At 39.4% G+C, this 22618-nt stretch overlaps 1 protein-coding gene across 1 annotated transcript in view; it reads right to left on the bottom strand.

Moving 5' to 3' along the window:
- Positions 1 to 22618, bottom strand: part of LOC110562744 (T-cell activation Rho GTPase-activating protein-like) — a 41302-nt gene that overhangs the window by 5271 nt on the left and 13413 nt on the right. The window contains exons 3-10 of the mRNA XM_021659631.2: positions 17108 to 17285; positions 15169 to 15347; positions 14572 to 14733; positions 10401 to 10510; positions 9351 to 9540; positions 7817 to 8078; positions 6570 to 6739; positions 3021 to 3179 (exon numbers count right to left, since the gene is read on the bottom strand). Of these exons, the coding sequence (XP_021515306.2) occupies positions 3021 to 3179; positions 6570 to 6739; positions 7817 to 8078; positions 9351 to 9540; positions 10401 to 10510; positions 14572 to 14733; positions 15169 to 15347; positions 17108 to 17285 (1410 nt within the window). The remainder of the gene's footprint in view (positions 1 to 3020; positions 3180 to 6569; positions 6740 to 7816; positions 8079 to 9350; positions 9541 to 10400; positions 10511 to 14571; positions 14734 to 15168; positions 15348 to 17107; positions 17286 to 22618) is intronic.

The raw sequence follows: 22618 nt of genomic DNA, 5'->3' as shown, positions 1-22618 counted from the left end.
TGAGTAAAGCAACACGGACTCAGAAAGACACACACGGTATGTACTCAATTATAAGTAAATTTTAGTTATATAGTATAGGATATACATATTACAATGCACAGACCCCACAAAGATAAGTAATAAGCAGGACCCTAGGGAGGACACATAAATTTTAATCAGAAGAGGAAATAGAATAGACAAAGATGATGGTGGAAGAGTGAGGACAAGGACCATCCAGAGCCAATCAACCAGGGGCCAGGGGAGCATATGGAGTCTGAAGCACCATGCAAGGACAATGCATGATCTACACCCAGGTCTTATACTTATAAATATCCAATGGGCATCTAAGGCTTCATGTGGGCCCAATAGTCAGGGGAGTGTGAGCTATCTCTATGTTGCCTGCTTTTTGATCGCTTTCCCCTGATGGGACTGCCTTACCAGGCAGGGGAGTAAGAGGAACTCAATCTTCATGTGAATAGATGAACTGGGGTGTCTGCATAGGGGGCCATCCACTTCTGAGGAAATAGGGGGAGAGAGGATGTGGAAGGGTGGGTGGGACTGGGAGGAGAGGAGGAAGTGACTTATGATGAAGATGTAAATTGAATTATTTTTTTTCATCAATTACACTTTATTCATTCTGCATCCCCCCCATAAGCCCCTCCCTCCTCCCCTCCCAATCCCACCCTCCCTCCTTCCTCTGCATGCATGCCACTCCCCAAGTCCACTGATAGAGGAGGTTCTCCTCTCCTTTCTGATCTTCGTCTATCAGTTCACATCAAATGTGGCTGCATTATCCTCTACTATGGCCTGGTAAGGCTGCTCCCCCCCAGGGGGAGGTGATCAAAGAGCAGGCCAATCAGATTATGTCAGAGGCAGTCCCTCTTCACATTACTATGTAACCCAATTGGACTCTGAACTGCCCTGGGCTACATCTGTGCAGGGGTTCTGGGTTATCTCTATGAATAGTCCTTGGTTAGAGTATGAGTCTCTGGGAAGTTCCCTGTGTTCAAATTTTCTTGTTCTGTTGCTCTCCTTGTGGAGACCCTGACCTCTCCAGCTCTTACTATTTCCCAGTTCTTACCTAAAATTCTATTCACTCTGCCCAACAGTTGCCCATCAGGCTCAGCATCTGCTTTGATAGTCTGTAGGGAATTATTAAAAGTTTTTCAAAAAAGGAATCTCACCTGATAGTCTATTTACCAAAAACCCAGAAGGAGTGGGTTCTCTCCCAAAGAACTGGAGCCAAATGGGCAGAGTTCGGGCATGGCATAAATAAAATGAAATTACCCTCAGTTCAAAGTGTTCTACCTGGACATAAGCAACTACTAAAAATAAGCAGGGCCAGATAATACATCTTCCTGACTCTATCATCCGTGGACTAGCTCTGAATTCCTAGCATAAGGTTCTCGTATGCATGTGCACACATGCTCACAGATACACATGGTGTAAGGATGGGCTTTCTCATCTGAGCTCCTGGGTTCCAAGTGAAAAACTCTGTTTCATTCATTCTCTTAACTGTGTAAAAAAGTCAACTCTTGACATTGTAAGAAGTGAAGTATTTGATGGACAGCTAAATCCCTGTATTTTAGTCCTTCCAACCCTTATGTGTGATCACATTTATGCAGAGAATTATTTTACAAGACTATGCACATTGATGTGTGTGTAGCACAGGAAAGCACGGCAGTAAACACCTTGAACCTCGGAAACCAGAATGAGGCAATGGGGCCATCGGTTAGCATAGGTTAGAGATTAGAGTGAGTTTCAAACACAGACAAGTTTAAAAACATATGAAAAAATATGGATAGATAGATAGATAGATAGATAGATAGATAGATAGATAGATAGATAGATAGATAGATAGATAGATAGATAGAATGATAAATGCAAAAATTAAGAAAAATGGTGGGGGATCTATTTTCGCAAGAAAAAATACAAGATGGCAAATTACTTTATATACCTTAAAATGCATATAATTCTCTTTTAATAAAAAACCCAAAACAGTTTAGTATTAACTAGTTCTGGAAACACCTTAGTCAACTTTCAAGTTTTTAATTCATTAAACAGTAACTCATTACAGTGTTTTCTGAGCTGCAAAGGGGCAGGCACGGTTGGAAGTAACAGGAATAGAGAAATGAGAAAGTGGGAGAATCCAAAGTGTTCTTGTACTTTTAAAGTGTTGTGTGTTCCCGGGGTTGTCTTGCTAGTCACTGACCTTCACTTTTTGTCCCCATGGTCTAGTTGGCCCTGGTTTTCTGACAATGAGGGAAAACCACACTCGGCAAACAGGGTCAAGGAGGCATCAAGTGGCACCTTTGTCTGACGTTATTAAGCTTGTCTATTCTAAGACCACTTATCTGTTCCCTCAATCCCCGGGGCCACTGCTGCAGAATTTACTGAGTGTTGAACTCAGAAAATGGCAGAATTAAAAAAAAATGTTAAATACTTTTAATCCACTCCTTATAGACAGCTCCACTCAAGTTCATTGTGGTGGTACACTATTAATCAGCAGATCAGACTAATTCTTGAATATCTGACATGGGATTAGGAAAGCAACATAAAGGAAATGTGAAAATATTTTTTTTTTTGGTAGAGAAGGTACTAGATAGATGGCAAAAGCCAACTCTCTGTGAGCCTATTACACGTTAGAGATGGACTAGCCCTTTTGAACTATTGGTTTTTATGGAGAATATTTCTTTGGTAAGTATGATTTATGAAATGTGTTTTGTAAATCAACTTTTGCCACTATTACTTGTTTAGTTGTTACACAACATGATGTGGTCAGAGGTGAAATTAATGGGTTGGCAATGGCAAACGAGAGTGTGTTTGACATTCAGGGACGGTGTCCCACAGCAGGCCTTCGGTTATGTCACTTTGACGAAGCAAATAGCCTGTCAGACTTTTACTTACCATGCCTCTTATCCTCAGGTCATCATGTTGAAGGAAACTGTTATTGTAAGATTATCTCAAGGAAGGAAATTACTCATGCCTCATCTCTCCACTAGTGGGGTGCTGAATGTGGATGATGCTAAAACCTTCTCTACCTTTAAGACAGATGCTACAATAAGGACAGGTTCTTCTCTCAAGTTCATTTCCTCTCCAGAATCAAGACTTTCTTTGAGGACTCGGTATGATTCATTGGCTAATGTTCTGAAGATTCTTTCTGTGCCTGGTCCCTTTTCATCGATAATAGCAAGCATATCCTAGGTGGGAGGAAGACAGAGTCTATCATTACATATCCAGAATTTTGAAGCACTAGTGATCCCCTTACTGTGAATCAGAGCATTGGCAAGGATGGGTGCAGAGACAGAAGTGGGAAGAATGAAGGAGATTTTATATTTTTCTTTTTTTTAACTTCCAAATATATTTTCTCTTCTAATTAATTTTTTTTTCCAACTTGAAACATTGCAAGTGCTTGTTTGTTTGTTTGTTTGTTTGTTTTCATATCAGATATTCCACAGATACTACTGTGGCCCAAGCATTTTGGGTAATGTCCCTCACTGCCTTTTTCCCTTCTCTGTTATGGATACCCTTCCCAAGGATGTCATTCTCACTTGCTATTGGAGTATTATCCTTTCTGTGACCCATACAATATTTTTACTTCTTGTCTGTCCTGGGATCTGTTAAGATTCTTAAAACATGTGTTCTCTAGAAGCTTTTTCTCAATGAAGTTCTTTTGCCAGAGCCTTTCATTTTCTTCTACTCTGAACTTTTGATTTTTAATTTTTCTTTTTAATATTACTTACAGTTCATTCACTTTGTATCCCAGCTGTAGCCCTTTCCCTCATTCCCTCCCAATCCTACTCTCCATCCCTTATCTCCTACCATGCCCCTCTCCAAGTCCACGGATGGGGAGGTCCACCTCCCCTTTCATCTGACCCTAGCCTATCAGGTCTTATCAGGACTGGCTGCATTGTCTTCCTCTGTGGCCTGGTAAAGCTGTTCCCCCCTCAGGGAGAGGTGTTCAGAGAGCCAGCCACTGAGTTCATGTCAGAGACAGTCCCTGTTCCCATTTACTAGGGAACCCAATTGAGACTGAGCTTACATGAGCTACATATGTGTAGGGGTTCTAGGTTATCTTCATGGTCCTTGGTTGGAGTATTGGTCTCAGAAAAGACCATTGTCTAGATTTTTTGGTTCTGTTGCTCTCCTTGTGAAGCTCTTTTCCTATCCAGGTCTTTCTACTTCCTCCTTCTTTCATAAGTTTCCCTGCACTCTGCCCAAAGTTTGGTTATGATGAACCTCAGCATCTGCTTTGATACCTTGCTGGGTAGAGTCTTTTAGAGGCCCTCTGTGGAAGGTTTCTGTCCTGTTACTCTGAATTCTTATTTTCAGCTTTCAGTGTAAAAAGAGATTGTGATAGTCATGAACTCAAGAGAATTTCAATCCCTCCTTCATTGTTTCACTATGAAATAATGATTACCATGCACAACCTTACTGAGGATTTCCTCTAGTTGCACAATTGGGATGATACAATTATGGTTACCAGAAAACTTTGCTGTAAAATATTCCAGGTGTGTGTAGTAATTATCATGTTTCTGACAAGACAAATTTGTCCATATGCAGCATAAACTCCCAACACAGAGTATAGTGCTAAATTCATTGCTGAACATTAAATTTTATTCCCAATGGCAATTTACTAGCTTATTTAAAATAGTTTATTATTGGCTTTTAAACATATTCTATTGAGATGCAAGGTTTCCTAATTAGAAAAGTACAATCCTTATTTCTAAATTACTTGATAATACAAAACAGAACACTAGATATATTGAATTATGAGAGTGAATAATCTTAGAGGCAATGGTAGTAAGGGAGACCCCATAATCATATAGTCATGAAAGAATATGGAAAGTTTAGAGTAGGGGACAGGGGTATCACCTTCATAGACCCATTTCCTCTAAGAAACTGCTAGATTTGAGCTTTTGTCTGTGCTGAAATCAGTGAAGGATATGGAAACAATTTTTTTCTTTTTCTAATTTTTATTTTTTATATTAATCACAGGTTATTTAATTTGTATCCCATCCTTATCCCACTCCTTCATTCCCGCCCAATCCCTCCCTCCCTCTCTCATCTCCTCCCTGCCCCTTTCCAAGTCCACTGATAGGGGAGGTCCTCCTCCCTTTCCATTTTATCCTGTCTTATATATCTTCAGGACTGGCTGCCATGTCCTCCTCTGTGGTCTAGCAAGGCAGTTCTTCCCTCAGGAGGGGATCAAAGAGCCAGCCATTGAGTTCATGTCAGAAATAGTCCCTTTTCCACTTACTAAGGAAACCCACTTGGATACTGAGCTACCATGGCCTACATCCGAGCAGGGGTTCTGGGTTATAGCCATACATGGTCATTGGTTATAAAAGACTCCTAAAAGACTCCTGTGCCCTGATATATTTGGTCCTTGTGGAGTTCCTGTCCTCTCCAGGTCATACTAACTCCCCCTTTTATCATATGATGATGCCCTGCACTCTACCAAAGGTTTGGTTATGAGTCTCAGTATCTGCTTTGATACACTGCTAGGTAGAGTTCTCCTTGGCTTACTACACCTATATCCACCCTGAAGGGGCCCTTACTTATTTTGATTTTTATCTTTGGGCCTTGTATTTTAAATTGTTTGATGGCTTTCATGAAAAAGTATTTGGAAGCAATACAGTAATGGTACTCAGATCCTATTTTAAAAAGGTAAATCTGTAGGATACCAATGGTCATATCTGGAAGACCCAAGATTGGGTCTTCAAATGATCATGGGAAGGGGGGAATGAGAGACCAAAAGATTAAAAATCAGTGGCTATTATTTTAAAGTTTAAAGCCTGAATGAAGTCTAGCTAAGTGGAGATATGTCCAGTAATGCCCTGAGGGGAAGAACTAGTCTTACTATAGTCGTTTCCTGCCCACTAGAGATAAAGTTCTATGAAACTGGCCCATTCCCCTAGGGAGGCACACCAGATCATATAGGTTTGGGGACCTTCCTATAGCCAATCAATTCAAAACGTAACACCCTTTTTGCATTTTTGACCAATAGATAATTGCCAGGCAGGAATAGTTCCTGCTTTGGGCGTGCTGGGAGGGACCGGAATCATTAAATCACCCAACTAACCTGAGCATGAGGCTCTTGTTTCTCACCGCTTCGGTGATTGGGGGCAGGGAGAGCCCAAGTTGCAGCTTGTAATAGGTGTAATAAAAAGATCTTCATGTGTTTTGCAATGGACTCGACTCCTGGTGGTGGTCTTTTGGGATACTGCAATTCGGGCACAACATACTTTGGACATTGAAGTAGGAGAAAACAAGTAACAGGACAGGAGCCTACCGCAGAGGGCCTCTGAAAGACTCTACCTAGCAGTGTATCAAAGCAGATACTGAGAGGCATAACCAAACCTTCGGCAGAGTGCAGGGAATCACTTTTTTCTTTTCAATATATTTTGCATTACACTAATCAAACTTCAGTGTGATTTTACTTTTTGAGGCACTATTTTAAAAGGACCTCACCCTTATTCCTCAGTTACCTAAGCATTCAACAGTTTAGTAACAAAGCTGAATGGTACTACAGGTTCCAGAGAATTATTTAGAACCGGACGGATGTATCACTAGAAAATGGGACTCACCAAAATGGGAGCAGGCAGATTGCCATCCTCACAGACACTCATGAGAGACTTTCCAAAGAGGCGTCCCTTCTTTGTTGCAGGCAGGGTCATGCACACATTGTCCTGACTGGTACTAGAGCCACTGGTAATCATTGGTTTTATACAAGATCTTTTGATAGGTTTCCCAAAATCTAAGAAAGAAGCGAGATCATTCTATGTGATAGTTTGACTCTCTTAACAATTGCATTTCATTTTCATCTTATAGCAGTCTACCTTCTACATCACCTCAAACACACAGAAAATGATTAATCAATATTATACCATTTCTGATACTGAGGTGTTTGTTAATGAGTTTCTGGAATGAACCTATCGTTTTCCTTGAATCTGAGCGTAAGTAAAGCAAGAGGCCAGATCTTATTCAGGTTTAATTTTTTTCTTCCAATGTGACTCCTTGACAGTTCTATCTATATCACACTGCACCACATCATGAGACTCTTGATATCTAGTTGTAAATGGCTCATATTTCCAGGTATAATCAGTAAATTCTGGAGTTTGTGTTAAAAGTTATGCACATAGGTATTAGAATCAAACAGTAGTCATATAGTATACAGCCTCAGGGCTCGCATGTGTGATTTCTGGCTGAACAGTAATGGGAAACGGTAATCTAACCACTACATCTGTACTTCATCACACTCCTTGGCTGCCTATATTTCTATGACAGCCTTTGGTTTCTTCAACTTGAACTATGAGCTCAAATCTCCCCTACATTTTTATTATGCTTTACTTAAACTTTCAAAAGAGACAAGCATGTGTGTGTATGTCTTTGATCGCAGCATCAGAGAAGCAGAGGTAGGCAGATCTATATGAGTCAGAGGATAGCCTGGTTTACAAAGCAAGTTTCAGGATAGTCAAGGCTATTATACACAGAGAACCCATGTCTCAAAGAAACAAAATTTTTCACAAAATTGAGGTGCTATTCTGAGTGTTATAAAAATCCATACAAGAGTCAAATTATCAAGGCATGTGACATTTCTCCACATATCTCTAATTAACTATTTGGCACTTCTGAGAATTACCTTTTACATAAGCTCGTGAGCATTGAAAGATGGAATAAAAATTTACAGACAGTATCTAATAAAGACAGAACATCTGTAATGTACAGGTGAAGGTACACTAAGTGAGTTCCCCAGCTCTTGTTTGTTTTAAATGATTTTGGGTACTTGGTGGCTTTAAATTTTAAATTACGCCTATAGAGTGTCTTTACTTACCTCTAATCCCCTCGCTGTGAAGGGGAGTGGTTGGATTCATGGGCACTGCATCATTGCTTATGGGGCATGTCCTTCCACTTTCATAGCTGTTGTCTTGATATCCGTTGTCTTTCATCTCACCGAAGTCAGTCACACTAATGTTTAGGGAACATGAAGCTCTTCCCACCTCACGGCAAGGCACTGAGCTCTCGTCATGACATAAAACCATTTCTTCTCCAAATATTTGCAGACAGTTTTCAATGAGAAATTTTACAAGGGAAGTCTGTGACAAAATGGGGCAAACACAGAAAGCCTCTGTCACTTCTCATTGGTGTAAATACTATTTGATATATGAGTCTTGGGGGTTAGATTTGTATAATTCAAAACTCTGAGAAAAAGTCAGCTGCTATAAAATATAGGAAAGAGTTTTCCATTAGAAGATTGACATACTATTTTGAGATCAGATGTAAAAAATGCAGTCAGCACAGTGCAATACACAATAAGAGGATGATTCCCAGTGTTCACATTGTGATGGTTTCTATATATTGTCAGCTTGGCTAACTTTGGTTCTGTTTGTCACACACATGTCTGAATGTGGTTTTAAGTTGGCTTATCAAAAGGCGTAACAAGGGGGGAAAAGACTCTTTCTGAATGTAGACACATCCTATCAAAAGTTTTGGTGGAGTATCCAAAGAAGAGGAGACAGGCAAAGCCCACTGAGCACAAGCATACATGTGCCTCGTGATCTGGGCAGATTCACCGTTGACAGCTTGATCCTTGGGTTGAACATGCTGAGAGGTATCTGAAGTCAGGCCTATTGGGAAAGCTTTAGATCCTGTAAAGTTTGCAACTGCAGGATGCATTGAACCCTCACGCTCTATACTTTTCTTTACATCTACACAATATAGGGAAAATATTTTCTTTCTGAGTCAGGATTTCATAGAATGGAATCCTCAGAGGCGCAAGAACAGACAGTCAATAATAAATTAGAAACTGAAAGTCTGAGAGTCAAAATAGCCATCTGATCTTTATACTGAGTAGAATCTGGTATTTCATTATAATATTTGAAATGTGGCTACCTTTGAACAATGTACTCTAAATTTTTTTTCTAAACCAGCCATAATCTACAAGAGGTTAAGGGTATATTAAATCATATTACTCAAGATTCTATTCTCATAAACCATGTCTGATAAAACAAATTTATGTTGGCTTTGTCTAGTTGGAGCAAGTGCCTCAAAAACAAAGCAAAAGTTCACAATCCTTAAGTGATGAGATCAGGATACTGTCTTGATCACTGAACCCATGTTCTTTCTTATCATTTTACAACTGATGTTACTCAAATGATATTCTAAATTCCAATTGATAAAGAACTGAATCATTGAGCTCAGATATCCATTGACAATATACTCACTCAAATTTCACAAATGATTCTGCTGTTCCAGAAGAATGCAATTCAGTGGTGTAATTACTTTAAAAAATGGCTCTCAGGATTGTCCTGTATTCCTGTTTCACCATGAAGACTTGACAACCCTATGCATAAAATGTGTCTCGTTACCTCTTTGGAAATATCATTTGCTAATCCTGAGTTGCAAGAACTAGGCAGACATAGGATACTCGGGGTCATGCAGACAGATAAATTATAAGCTGTCATCTGATTGACTGTAGAATTCCTTTCAATGTTGTGTAACATTCTGAAAAGTAGTCTCAAGAGAACGGCATTCGCGTGTGGCAGTTGTTCTAAAAGGCTGAACAGAGACACGTTATCTTAAAATAAGAACTATAACTCACAAAGTTGTAAAGAAAGTGAACAGAATAGCTGTATCTTATTCACTGCCCTCCAAAAGAGGAATGCATCCTAAAATTATTGCTTTAAATATTCCCTGAGTCAGTAAAAACATGTAATATAAACACCTAAAACACTGCATTCTGTAATTTGCTCAACTAAGACCATACTGCAAAGTAAATTAGTCAATTGTAAAAGCTCCCTGTGTTTTGAAGGTGGCAATTGTGCAAAGCTATATAGGCTTAATAGCGGCTAAAACACATCTGTTATATGAGAGAGCATTGAAAGATTTCATGTATACAAACACATTTCACTGAAAATTTAGTCTTAATTAAACATGGTTTTCACTGTTAAATCTTGTAGAAAGTTGAAACTATACCACTGACAAATCGGTGCCCATTATTTTCTATGGGCCAATATAAATTCACAGTGTGTACAATGCCGAATGTTTCATATTAAGAATTTTAAGAGAAAAACAATAATCCATTGTCATGAGATGTATTTTCTTTCAGTTGTTTCTTTTCAATACAAGTTTTCATACTGTGCTCTGAGTGTTCTGGGTTGTCTAGGCAGCCCAGGAGGACCCTACACTGTTGCCGATTACATCTCTGCTTCTCGAATGGTAAGATTACAAGGCCAGGCCACCGTGACTGCCCAAGTTTTAATTCTCTTTTGAAATATCTTCCATGTTCGTAAGCAATTGAAACCATTTGTTGTCAGTCAGTATGTTTAGTATTTAATACTAGGGCATTGTCTATGTTTCTAAGCAAACATTATCTCTATTTTTTGTTAATGTTGTAGAAGCAATTAGCTAATCATTACCTCTGTGCTTCAGCTACTTTCACCTCTTCGTTCACTTGACCAGGGATATCAAGCCATTTGTCATACAGTCTAGCTGTCAGAACGCTTCCTTTGATACTTTGAAGAAACTCCTTACATGGAAAATATTTTTTGGGGGGCATGGAAAATACAAATCACAGAAATTACCGAAAATACCCTCTACTGTAAAATTCCATTTAGCCCCAACTTCCTTCCCAGTTCCAACTCTGTCCCATAGTTAAAACCTTGTCTGACACTGAGGCTTACTAAAGGTATTCATGTTTTCTCCATCAAAACTAAAAACCTAAGAGCAGATTATAGGTAGTGCTGGGAAAGTAGGCAAATCTCTCCCCTGCCACAGATGGACATCTGAACAAACTACCACACACTGAAGAGACCAATACCTCATTTCAAATCCTATTTTGAATGATATAAACATATACATCGTGATGATTTCTTTGGGATAGGCTGCTTCTTGTTTGTTTCTAACCCAAAAGATTCTGAAACAAGTGATCAAAATGCACAAACGCAGGCTAATAAGTAAAGGCTGAATGAGCCTGGAGTTTCTTTATTGCGCTATGTTCTCTGAGAGAAAATGCTTCTAGTAAAATGCTGTAAGTAGAGGAGGAAATGCAATGTGTGTCTTTGTATAGTGACTGTAAAATAAATACCACAAAACGGGGCACAATACACTTGGTGATATCCAGGTAAGCATAGCACTGTGCACCCTCTGTCTCAGGAGGTGAAAACAGGTAAATCTCAAGTGAGAGCCTAACCCAGGCAAGAGTGCGAACACCTGCCTAATCTTTCGTTAGTTAAAACTCAGTGGAACCTTCATCTTTGTTCATCCAAAAACAGGAATCAGATGTCAAATCACTTTGACAGCTTCCAAAGACATGTGCTGTTTGTGCTGGTCTCACAGATTTAGGTTTCAAGCATCTTAAAAAAAAAGACTCTAAAGCTTACAACAGTCAAGGAAACACAGATGAGGGTCATCATTTCAGACAAACTGTAAAGTGAAAGTGTTTGAAGATGGAGACAAGAAAGATGAAGAGGTGGATAGAATCCCTGATAAGTCCTCAGGTATGTTTTAATATAGAATAATTAAAGGAGAAATACTTGTTTATTTTTTAAACATCTATAGCTAAATTCTACAACTGGCCAAGTACAGCTGTAATTAAGAAGGAAGGAGAGACATAAATACAGAAGGAAAAGACTGAGGATAAAAAAAATCACAATGAGGTTGTGTGAAAATCTATAAAAAAAATCATATTATTGTTTTTATTCACACAAAGTTACATAGAAAATACAAAAGTATAACATTTTAAGCATGGGTAAAGAAAGTTTTAGGTTGACATCATTTCCCACAATATACCTAGACTATCTTTTAAAAAGTAATAAAAAATACATGGTACTGACATAGAAATGGACTGGTTCATCAATGGAATTGAATTGAAGACCCATATGGCCACTTTTGAGTTTTTGACAAAGGAGCCAAAACCATACCATAGAAAAGAGACAGCAGCTTCAACAAATGGTGGTGGTCTAACTGTATGTCTACATGTAAAAAAAAAACTGCAAGTAGGTCCATACTTATCTCCCTGCACAAAGCTCAAATCCAAGTGGATTAAATACCTCAATATAACACCAGACACATTAAATCTATCGGAAGAAAACTGAGGAAAAGCCTTGAACTCATTAGCATGGGAGACAACTTCCTGAACAGAACACCAACATCTCAGGCTCTGATATCAATAATTAATGGGACCTTTTGAAACTGAAAATCTTCTGTAAGGCAAAGGACATTGTCAGTAGAATGAAACTACAGTCTACAGATTGGGAAAATATCATCACCAATCTTACATCTGACAAATGGCTAATATCCAAAATATATAATGAACTCAAGAAATCAAATACCATTAATCAAAATAACTCAAATTTAAAAGTGGGGCACAGAACGAAACAGAGAATTTTCTTTTTTGCATTTTTTATTAATTATTGTTATTTCACTTTGTATTCTGGCTGTGTCCCCCTCACTTATCTCCTCCCAATCCTACTCTCCCTCCCTCTTCTTCCCCTATGCCCTTCTTGTCCACTGATAGGGAAGGATTTCTTCCCCTTCCCTTTAAGAGGCATTATTTTACTATCCAAATCTTGGATAGTTGCAAGGTTTTCTATGCTAGCCATGATTTCTATACTGTTGAACAGGTTATAGATCTGATTAAACAGCTGTTTTTTATTGCCCTGAAAAGGTGCCACTAATTCATGCTCAGGACTAACTTGCCATGCTTGCCACTGTTATGGCTCCTAGATTCAGCTTTGTAGGCTAATTTTGGCTGTCCCCTGCCCCTTTTGTAGCTTGCATAACATCTTTGAATACTATTAGAGCTTGTCCTCAGGGAAGAGGTTTACATGTCAGAGTCACATGAAATGCTCAGAGTCCTGTGTCTGAAGTGCATGATATAATAACCATAGAATAATGACCTATAACCATTTCACTAACCAAGTATAATTTCTAGCTGTATTCTAAGTATTTACTCTAACGCTTGCCCATAGAGTAGGTGTTACTGAGCTATTAAACAAGGTTCACTTTGCAACAGATAGAAACCATTACAGAAAGGCACAACTATCCCAAATGCTGTGAACAAAATCCTCAGAGTGCCCATCCCCTATGTGTGTGTTTTTCTCTGTGTATCTGTGTGTGTGTATAGAAGAAATCCTGAATCTTGGGATCTATGAACATTGCCTTAAAGAGTCTGAAACACTGTAAACCAGATTGCAAAATTCTGCTTGAGATCATTCTCCCAAGAAATGATGGTAAGATTCACTCATGATAATCCCATAAAATGTTGACTTAAATAATACCTGAACAAACTCATCTTCTAGATAATAATTTGAAATACAAACATCTCGTCAAAGCCAAATTTATAGACAAAGAACTGTAAATACATAAATACAAATGAGTTTGGGAAACTTAACCTTTCACAAAGATGAACCCCTAATTGGTAATCCAGTACTAATTATTAGCTCAGAGACAGTGCATATACTACCAATCATTAATGGAATCATTAGTTTATTTAAAATATTTATGGATTTGTATGAAAGGAGGTAATAAAAAAACTCTAGGAAAAGGGCCATGTGAGAGGGAGTAGGAGGTTGAGGGAAAACATAAGAAAGTTTAGATCAAGGAAAGAGAGGGAATGAAATAATGTAATTTTTAAAAATTAACAATAAATTTTTTAAAATAACTTGATTGTGCTGAAGCGTTGTCTCAGGAATAAAGAATTCCTGCTTCACAGTCATGAGAACTTGGCTTTGATACCAACATTATACGACAAGAGAGAGAGAAGAGAGGGGTGGAGATCACTGGACCCTGCTGGCTGTGTGTAAACATGGTGTTTGTGGAGGAGACATATGATCAATCCTGAGAAAGAAACACCTTCCTCTCAGAGGAAGAGAATGTCAGAGAATGAAGAGCACTGGTAGCAAAACACAGCCACACAGGCATGCTCGCTTGGTGTCATGCATATGTATGTACGAAATGCCCCTCCACACACTAATATTATTTTGGAATGGATGTCTCATTACGCATATTGAGAAATCAAACAAAATATGCCTAATTATATTACACCTCTTTATGACTGGTTCATGCTTCAAGTTATTTTTTTCCTATATTTTATTCACTTTATATCCTGATTGTAGCCCCCTGTTTCATCTCCTCCCAGGCCCACCGTCCCTCCTTCTTCCCTCCTCTCATATCCTTCCCCTAGTCCACTGAAAGGGGGAGTCCTCCTCCCCTACTATCTGACCCTAGCCTATTATGTCTCATCGGGACTGCCTGGATCATCTTCCTGGCTGGCAAGAGCAGGCAACCGAGTTCATGGCAGAGACTCAAGTTGTTCTTTATTATCATTATTACCAGTGTCATTCTTTTGGCTTGCAATGGTCAACAATGAACATAAGGGTGTGATACATTATTGTAAATGAAAATGTTTATAACACATGGGGCTTCCATCTTTAAAAGAGAATCCTGATGTTGTGATCATGAGGAAATAACGCTTTTAGAATTTGGTCCTTCATGTCTGCTATCACTCAAGGGAAAACATGATGAAGGAAACTGCTCAGCCAGGTTCAGAGGACTCCAGAGTGTGGGTGATGTAAGGCCTCTCCCTACCTTTAAGACAGATGCCACAACAAGGACACATTCCTTGTTCAAATTCACTTCTTCTCCAGAATCAAGCTTTTCTTTTAAGGTTTGGCATTTTGATGCACTGGCTGGCATTCTAAAGACACCTTCAGTGACTGGCCCTTTTTCATTGATGAGGGATAACATATCCTAAGTTAAAAAAAGGGAAACACCTGTTACCATATCCACAGCACGGAGCACTATTTGCTTTTTCTTGAGAACTAGACCAACAGTGTGCACGGGTATAATGCAAAAGCTACGATGGATGAAAAGGACCTTGACCTGGGTTTAGTGTCTCTGTCTTTTGTTCTATCCATTCTACTCCTATGTGAACCCTGAAACCTCAGGGGCATATATATATATATATATATATATATATATATATATATATATGATTTTTCACTAAACTAGAGCGATTATTTTAAAGTCAACTTTTCTATATATAAGCTCTGTCTTATCTTTATCTAATTTTTAATCTGATGATTTGATGCAGAACTGCTTCCACTCCCATCTTTAGAAATAAATGAGGGTATGTAAGAAGCAGGATTTTGTCTTCAGGATAGCCAGAGAAGAAACATATGATACCAGAATCGCTGTGGGCAGCTGTCCATCCTCACAAATAACAGGGAGATCATTTCCAAAGAATTTTCCTCTCTTGGTGACTGTCAGGGTTGGGCTAACTTGGTCCCGGTGGGCTGCAGAGCCCCTGTGGAATATTCGTGTTATGAAAGACCGTCCTCTGTTACCTTTTTTCTTCTCTGTAACTAAAGAGAAATTGATGCCATTACATGGACTAGTACAATTCATACAATCTGTATCACAGAATTTCACTTGTATAACATTTTGTTGGAATTCATACAGAGAGAGGGCATTAAGTTCTGAATTGGTTAGTCATATGGAGTGTGTAGGCATTCTTGTTCCCTAGGCGCGATAACATTGTTAACCTTGGAGACCTGATCTGAGTGTTTTTTCAGTGAGAATGTTCACAAGTCTGTGCTGTCTAACTCAGCCTTGCATCATGAGGTATTTGACAACTAGTTGAGTAACCCTGCTGAGTCATGTTCAGTCGGTGGCCTCAGAGGTCGCCATGTTTTTCATAGGCGCTCTCACTGGTGTTAAGATCAAGTAGTTATGCCATAGCGTGTTTCTTAGCTTTTGTACTGAGCTTTAAGGAGCACTGTCAGATTTCTTTCATCTCTGCAGCATGTGCCCTTCATGAGAAAGCACACAGGGCCACATTTGTCAGGCATCCATTGGACCCATACCCCCATAGTTCAAGTTCTAAGCTGAGATCAACATTTCTTTTGCTTTTCTATATAGGCCATAATGAAATTGCAAATAAGTAACTTAGGACAGAAGCATTAAAAGTTTTAAAAGGAGCAGAATGAAACTAAACAGACTTTTTCAGGTAAGAACATACTGGTTGACTGTCCAGTACCAAAGATTCAGACTTGAAAACACACAAATATTGTCACACAGACTGAGCGAATTTTGTATGTTTTTGTGTGTGCATGCATTTACATATGTGAAAATGTTTTAGACAAGAATTTGAAAGCAATCATTTAGGTCTATTTCTAGTCCCAACTCTTGTCTAAAAAAACACACATAAAATACTCTTGTATGGGCTGAAATGAGGGTACAGACCAGTCTAGAAGTCTAAGCCCATTTCTGCTCAAGCCTGGAACAGATTATCTGCAATGCCATACATATGACTGTGTTGCTTTAATTACACTTTTGTCTCAGTGCAGTCATTAGGTTTTTTTCCTATCCCAATCAGGAGAAAACCTGATAGGGAACACATGAGGTTCCAGGTCTTAATCATCATATTCTAATGGGAGAAAGATGTGTGCACACACAATTATGTGTATACAGTGCCTTGGCATACTAACTTATGGTGACTTTCTGCCTGGAAGCATGAAATGTTCTTCCCAGAGACAAGCTGAACTTTGACATCAGAAGTTCTCTTTTTTATTTCCTGAAACTTTTTTTGTATTTTTTTTTATTATTTACACTTTATTTACTTTGTGTCCCCCCTGTAGTTCCTTCTCTCCTTCCCTCCCAATCTCTCCCTTCCTCCCCCTTCTCCACGCATGCCCCTTCCCAAGTCCACTGGTAGGGGAAGTCTTCTTTTCCTTCCTTCTCATCCCCCTTCTTTCATAAACCTACTAAAATCTGTACACCTAGAGAAACTAATCAAGAGTGAGGACTCTGACTAAAATGCTCGATCCCTATCCAGAAAGGCAAAGAGGCTGGACATCAGAAGAAGGAGAAAAGAGGGAACAAGCCCGGAGCCTGCCACAAAGGGCCTCTGAAAGGTTCTGCTCCGCAAACTATCAAAGCAGATGCTGAGACTTATGGCCAACCTTTGGACAGAGTTCTCTTAAACCCTGACGAAGAGCATATTGTTTTTGTTTTCTACAGTATCCCTTCCCCAAGCAAGAAAACAATGCCATGCTTCGGTATTTTATGAAGGAATGGAAATGGGAACTGAGAGAGGGCACTTGAAGGAGGATTGGGGCCTCACCATTTTGCTGCTGGCTTCTTGATTGGTCTCTGGGATTCAGGGCGAATTGCCCTTGAGCAGCTGTATTTAGATCCTCCATATTCTGCCCAGTCAGGTTGGAAAAGTCTGGGCAATTTCGTGATCGCTGTGATCTGCTGGTATTTTCAAGGTTGCTCATTATCACATGGATTCTCAGGCCCTATGAAGAGAAAATACGAATCCAGGCTGAAAGTGATGGTGACGAGTGCTAGCAAACCCGCCTACGTGCTTAAGGACACACGGCTACGTTGTGTTTTCCCTTCCGCTTCTGGACCAAGACGGCTGTACACCTCAGGGCATCAAGAGCCTCACTGTGATGAGGCAAAGATGTATAATTTGAGGCACGGTAGAACATAGAGAAGAAATTTCAGCCTATTGATTTGTTTGAAGAGGACCGTCAGCGAACTGTGCAGTATGGACTCTCCCCATGTTAAACTATTAAGAGTTTTAAGGCGAGTCATTTTTTGCTTTGATATCAACAAGAGTTTTACACCATGAGAGTCTTACTTGACCCACCTATCTTCACATTAACCAAGTTATTCAGCGTAGGCATTCCCCACCCCATAACTGGGTTTTACAGACAAAAGGAAAGATGCGTATGTGCTTCTGCAGCTGGTTCTCTGTGAGCCAGACACTGCTCTCTTCGATATTTTCTCCCTCACGATTCTGACACATTTATAAAGAGAAAACCCATTTCCCTTTACAGTAGGAGGACAAGGTCCTCAGGGTCAGGGGAGCGGGTTGGGCTCTGCTTCTTCCGTAACTGTGCCCCTGACAGTGGTCGGGTTGATGCTGCAGGTTACTGGAAACTCAGAAGCCACCGTGGGCTAAAGCTTCAGCTGGGAAATTGCAATCAATGTCCAGATGTTTGATTTGTTCTCCCGGGATTTAAGCCATTTCTTCTCTAAAGGATCCTTACAGACTCTGTGCTGTGATGTGGGTGTTATTCTCCAGGAAGTGTGAAACCTTGGCCTCGTCCATGTCTGAGTGATTTTCAGCGTGATTCAACTTTTACTTTGCCTTTCCTTATGACACAGATGGAATGTCAGCGGTACGATCCAAATGAGAGAGTTACAGCAACAATTAAGTTAAAGGGTTCCAGAAGCTTCTGAGGAATCAATAAGGAAAAATCTCGGTGGGAGGATATGCCCCGTGGGTTAAAATAATCAAATTGACAGCCGAGAGATCACCAAGAACATTAGGTTCTTAAAATTTCTGAAGCCGCCATGATGAAAAACTGTCATAAGTCTCAGAATTAACTATCATCAATGTGACACAATTCATTAAGTAAATTTGTCCTGGATGTGAGTGATCCTGCCACAACTATCTTATCACTGACTGAGGAGAGCAATTGTGTCAACCTTGTGGCACAAGTCTTGAACTCCCTCACACGTTAGTCAATGTATAAAGAAAGGTCAGGACAACTAAGGCGGCAATCCTGTCTCAGTAAGTTAAATAAATAAATAAATAAATAAATAAACAGCATTATTGAGCTTCCTTGGTGATCTCAGATTTTTTATTTCCTATCCAGATTTGTCTGATAAATTTTTATCAATATTACCTATTTGTCAACAATATTTTAACAGTTACAGAAAAATTTAACATAAGAAATACCATGTCATTCAGTCAGGAAGGCTCCACAAATCTGAATATGAATATCTTCCATTCAGGGGGGAAAGTACTGGCCATAGACAGCCATAAACTAAACATTTTTACATGTTGACAGAGAATTGACTACATTTCAGATTCTTTATTTTTCCTCTTCTCTAATTTTATTTATGTATTTATTTCTTACAGTTTATTCACTTTGTATCTCCACTGTAGCACCCTCCCTTGTCTACACCCAGGCCCTCCCACCTACCTTTTTCTCCTCCTATGCCCCTCCCCTAGTCCACTGATAGCTGAGGTCCTCCTCTCCTTCTATCTGAACCTAGCATATCAGGTCTCACCAAGGCTGGCTGCATCATCTTCCTCTGTGGCCTGGTAAGGCTGCTCCCCACTAGGGGGAGGTGATCAAAGAGCAGGCCACTGAGTTACTATCAGAGATAGCCTCTTCTCCTCTTACTAGGAAACCCACTTGGTGACTGAGCAGCTATGGGCTTCATCTGAGGAGGGTGTCTAGGTCCTCTCCATGCATGGTTCTTGGTTGTAACATTGGTCTCTGCAGGACCCCAGGCCCAGGTTTTTTGGATCTGTTGTTCTCCTTGTGGAGTTCCTGCCCCTTCCAGTTCTATCTCCCTCTTCTTCCATAAGGATTCCCATACTCTGCCCAAAGTTTAGCTATGAGTCTCAGTATCTCCTTGGATACCCTTGTGGGTAGAGTCTTTCAGCTGTCCTCTGTAGAAGGCTCCTGTCCTGTTCCTTGTCTTCTACTTCTTATGTCTACCCTGTTTGCCCTTCTGAATGAGGTTACAGCTTCTTCCCTAGGGTCCTCCTTGTTGTTTAGCTTCTTAGGACTACAGGTTGTAATATGTTTATCCTATATTATATGGCTAATAGTCACTTATAACTGAGTATATAACATATGTATCCTTCTGCTTCTGAGATACCTCAGTCAGGATGATCTTTTCTGGTTCCTACCATTTGCCTACAAATTTCATGATGTCCTTGTTTTTAATAGCTGAGTAGTATCCCGTTGTATATTGTACCACGATTTTGTATCCATTCTGCTGTTGAGAGACATCTAGGTTGTTTCCAAATGCTGGATATTATGAATAAAGCTGATATGAATATAATAGAGCAAATGTCCTTATTGAGTGGTGGGGCATCTTTTGCGTATATGCCTAGGAGTGGTATAGCTAGATCTTGAGGTAGCACTATTCCTAATTTTCTGAGAAAGCACCAGAATGATTTCCAAAGTGGTTGTACAAGATTACATTCCCACCAGCAATTGAGGAGGGTTCCCCTTTCTCCACCTCCTCTCCAGCATGTATCATCCCTTGGGTTTTGGCCTTAGCCATGGGTGTGAGGTGAAATCTCAGGGTTGTTTTAATTTGCATTTTCTGAATGACTAAGGGTTCAAACCAGAAGCTATGAAAGTATAGAGAAAGCTTAATACTATTTTTAAATTCTTAAATTCTATTTTTAGATTTATTTATTTTACATAAGTGTTTTGCTCACAGCTATATCTGTGAACCATGTTGTGTCTGGTGCCTGATCAGGTCAGAAGAGAGAATCAGATTCCCAGGAAGTGAAATTATGGATGGCTATGAGCTTCCATGTGGGTGCTATGAAACAAACCCAGGCCTCTTCTCAAAGAGAAAGAAATGCTCATAATCATTGATAGATCACTCTAGACCGCAGAATAGTCTTTAGTATTCAACAATGAAAATTTTTCTATTTTTTTTCTAAAGAAAAAGGATATCCAGGCTTTTGTTTGTTTGTTTGTTTTTATTTTGTTTTGTTTTTACCTTTTCTCAGGAAAATTATTTGTCTCAATTGGAAAGGAACAGGAATGGTCCCATAATTATTATTATTATTATTACCATATCAGAGACCATTTCCATATGAGATGTTATCAGTGTGACTGGGTCATATAAAATAGATGGAAATTATGAATTAAATGACTACGAATGTGAAAGTTATTTTACTTTTATGTATATTCAAGTTTCAGGCTAAATAATTAAACTCTTGAGAACTCAGGGTTAGAACACTGAACTCAGTCCGGTCCTCCTCCTATTTCCCTGTAGATTCTTTGTGTCCAGGAGAGAACCAGAGTTTGTCATCTTGAGCACTCTGTGAGGAAAAAACAAAACCACCATCACACGTAATCTTCCATAATGAACTCTTGAATGCCTCATTCACCAATCCCATCTTCCTAGCAGGATGAAATTAGGATCAGCATCCATGATGTATCTTCTGGCCACAGGTGAGCCATTGGGGCTGATTTCACAAGGAAATCCTCGGTTACTTGCCTTTCTTTCAGATGGAGCCTAGATCTTTTGATCCACAGTAAGATCTGAATGACCATGTAATAAGAAATCCCATTCACCTCTCAATACTAACCAAACAAGATGTTATTCCGACATTGCTTATATCTTATGCTGTGTAAGAAACATGGAGCTTTGGCTTGGCTATGCGTCAACTGGGCCTATAATGACTTGAGCAAAGTAACATTTGAAAGACACTGCAACTTCAGCAAAACTGTGAAAAGCAGACAAAAAGCCAGAGATCCCTTGAGGATGGCGAAGAGTAAAAAATGATATTTGGCTTTCATTCATCGATGTCCAACGTGTGGAAGGAAATGGGGACTGGTAGGTAATATGCAAAATAGGCCAGATGCTGAAAGCAGAGTCCACAACAGAATTACTGCTCACAGGGCTGGGATCCAGTTTCCCTGAGTAGAAACTCACACGTGTTTGTTCTATATCCAAAGCTCCCTCCTAGTCTCCCCATCTCTTCTCAGTTACCCACTCGCCCTCCTGCACCATACTTGCCCCCAATGTTGCACAACCCCTTTGCCTTCTTTATGAAGGCAGGTTTTGGTCCCAGCTGTCTCTAATATTCTCTCCTACTCTTCTGCCTCCTCTCATATGAATTCACAGTCTTGTCTAATCTGCTTCTTTTACTGTGTGACCCGAACTCTTCCAGATGCCTCTGGATATTTTCTCTTCCACAAAAAATTTCGCAGTAATTATAAATATTCATAATTATAAAATAACATATTTAAAGTGTGTATTTCCTTTAGCAAATATTATTCTTTTCAAGACTTATGCTAAATCATCTTTCAAGGATTATGGGCACACTAGCTTTTCTTCAACAAGCACTTAAGGAGACAAAGAGATACAACAGCCAGTGGCTCCCCTCACACGTGTGAAGCAATGGTATAAAGACAAAAAATAGTAGCAATTCAGATTCATAATACGCAAAATGAAAGTAAATAAGGATATTTGATAACTTATTTTGTCTAATCTGAATCAGTGTTAAAATGTTTGGAAAAAGGGTCTGGAGAACACAATACATTTGGGAAACAATAACAATTTGGTGAATTCCTAGAGTTTCTCAGATTTTGGACTGAAGTTTGGGCAGTTCCCAACTAACTTTTGTGGTCATCATGGGTAAAACAATTAGATATAGCAGAGAATAACCCTCTCTCATTCCTTGGACAAATACCTTTTATAGATTTACAGACACCGTTCTCCTGTGTCGTCTAGAGCATACCTTCTCTGACATTGTAATCCCATTTCTTCATTGTATTGGCATTGACTTTTGCTAACATGAGGAACTTTTCATGAAGCAAATACTGAGTTAAGAAATAGTTCACATGATCTGGAGGAATCAAGATAGAACACATCTTGATACCAGTATTCTATCACGGGAATTTAAACTAGTTATTAAAAAATACCTTTCCTTTGGAGGCTGAAACGAAGGACTTTCAATGGATGTGAAGTTTTCATTTTCTCCTTTGGCACTAAATACCAGAGATGCCTGCAGCAGTTGGTTGACCAACTGCCTAAATCTGAACATTCTGTAGTTGTCCAGGTGACTGTGATG

This window comes from Meriones unguiculatus, chromosome 10 (genome assembly GCF_030254825.1).
Source record: "Meriones unguiculatus strain TT.TT164.6M chromosome 10, Bangor_MerUng_6.1, whole genome shotgun sequence".
NCBI lineage: Eukaryota > Metazoa > Chordata > Mammalia > Rodentia > Muridae > Meriones > Meriones unguiculatus.
The sequence above is the reverse complement of the archived record's forward strand: the minus strand, read 5'-3'. Positions and strand labels throughout refer to the sequence as shown.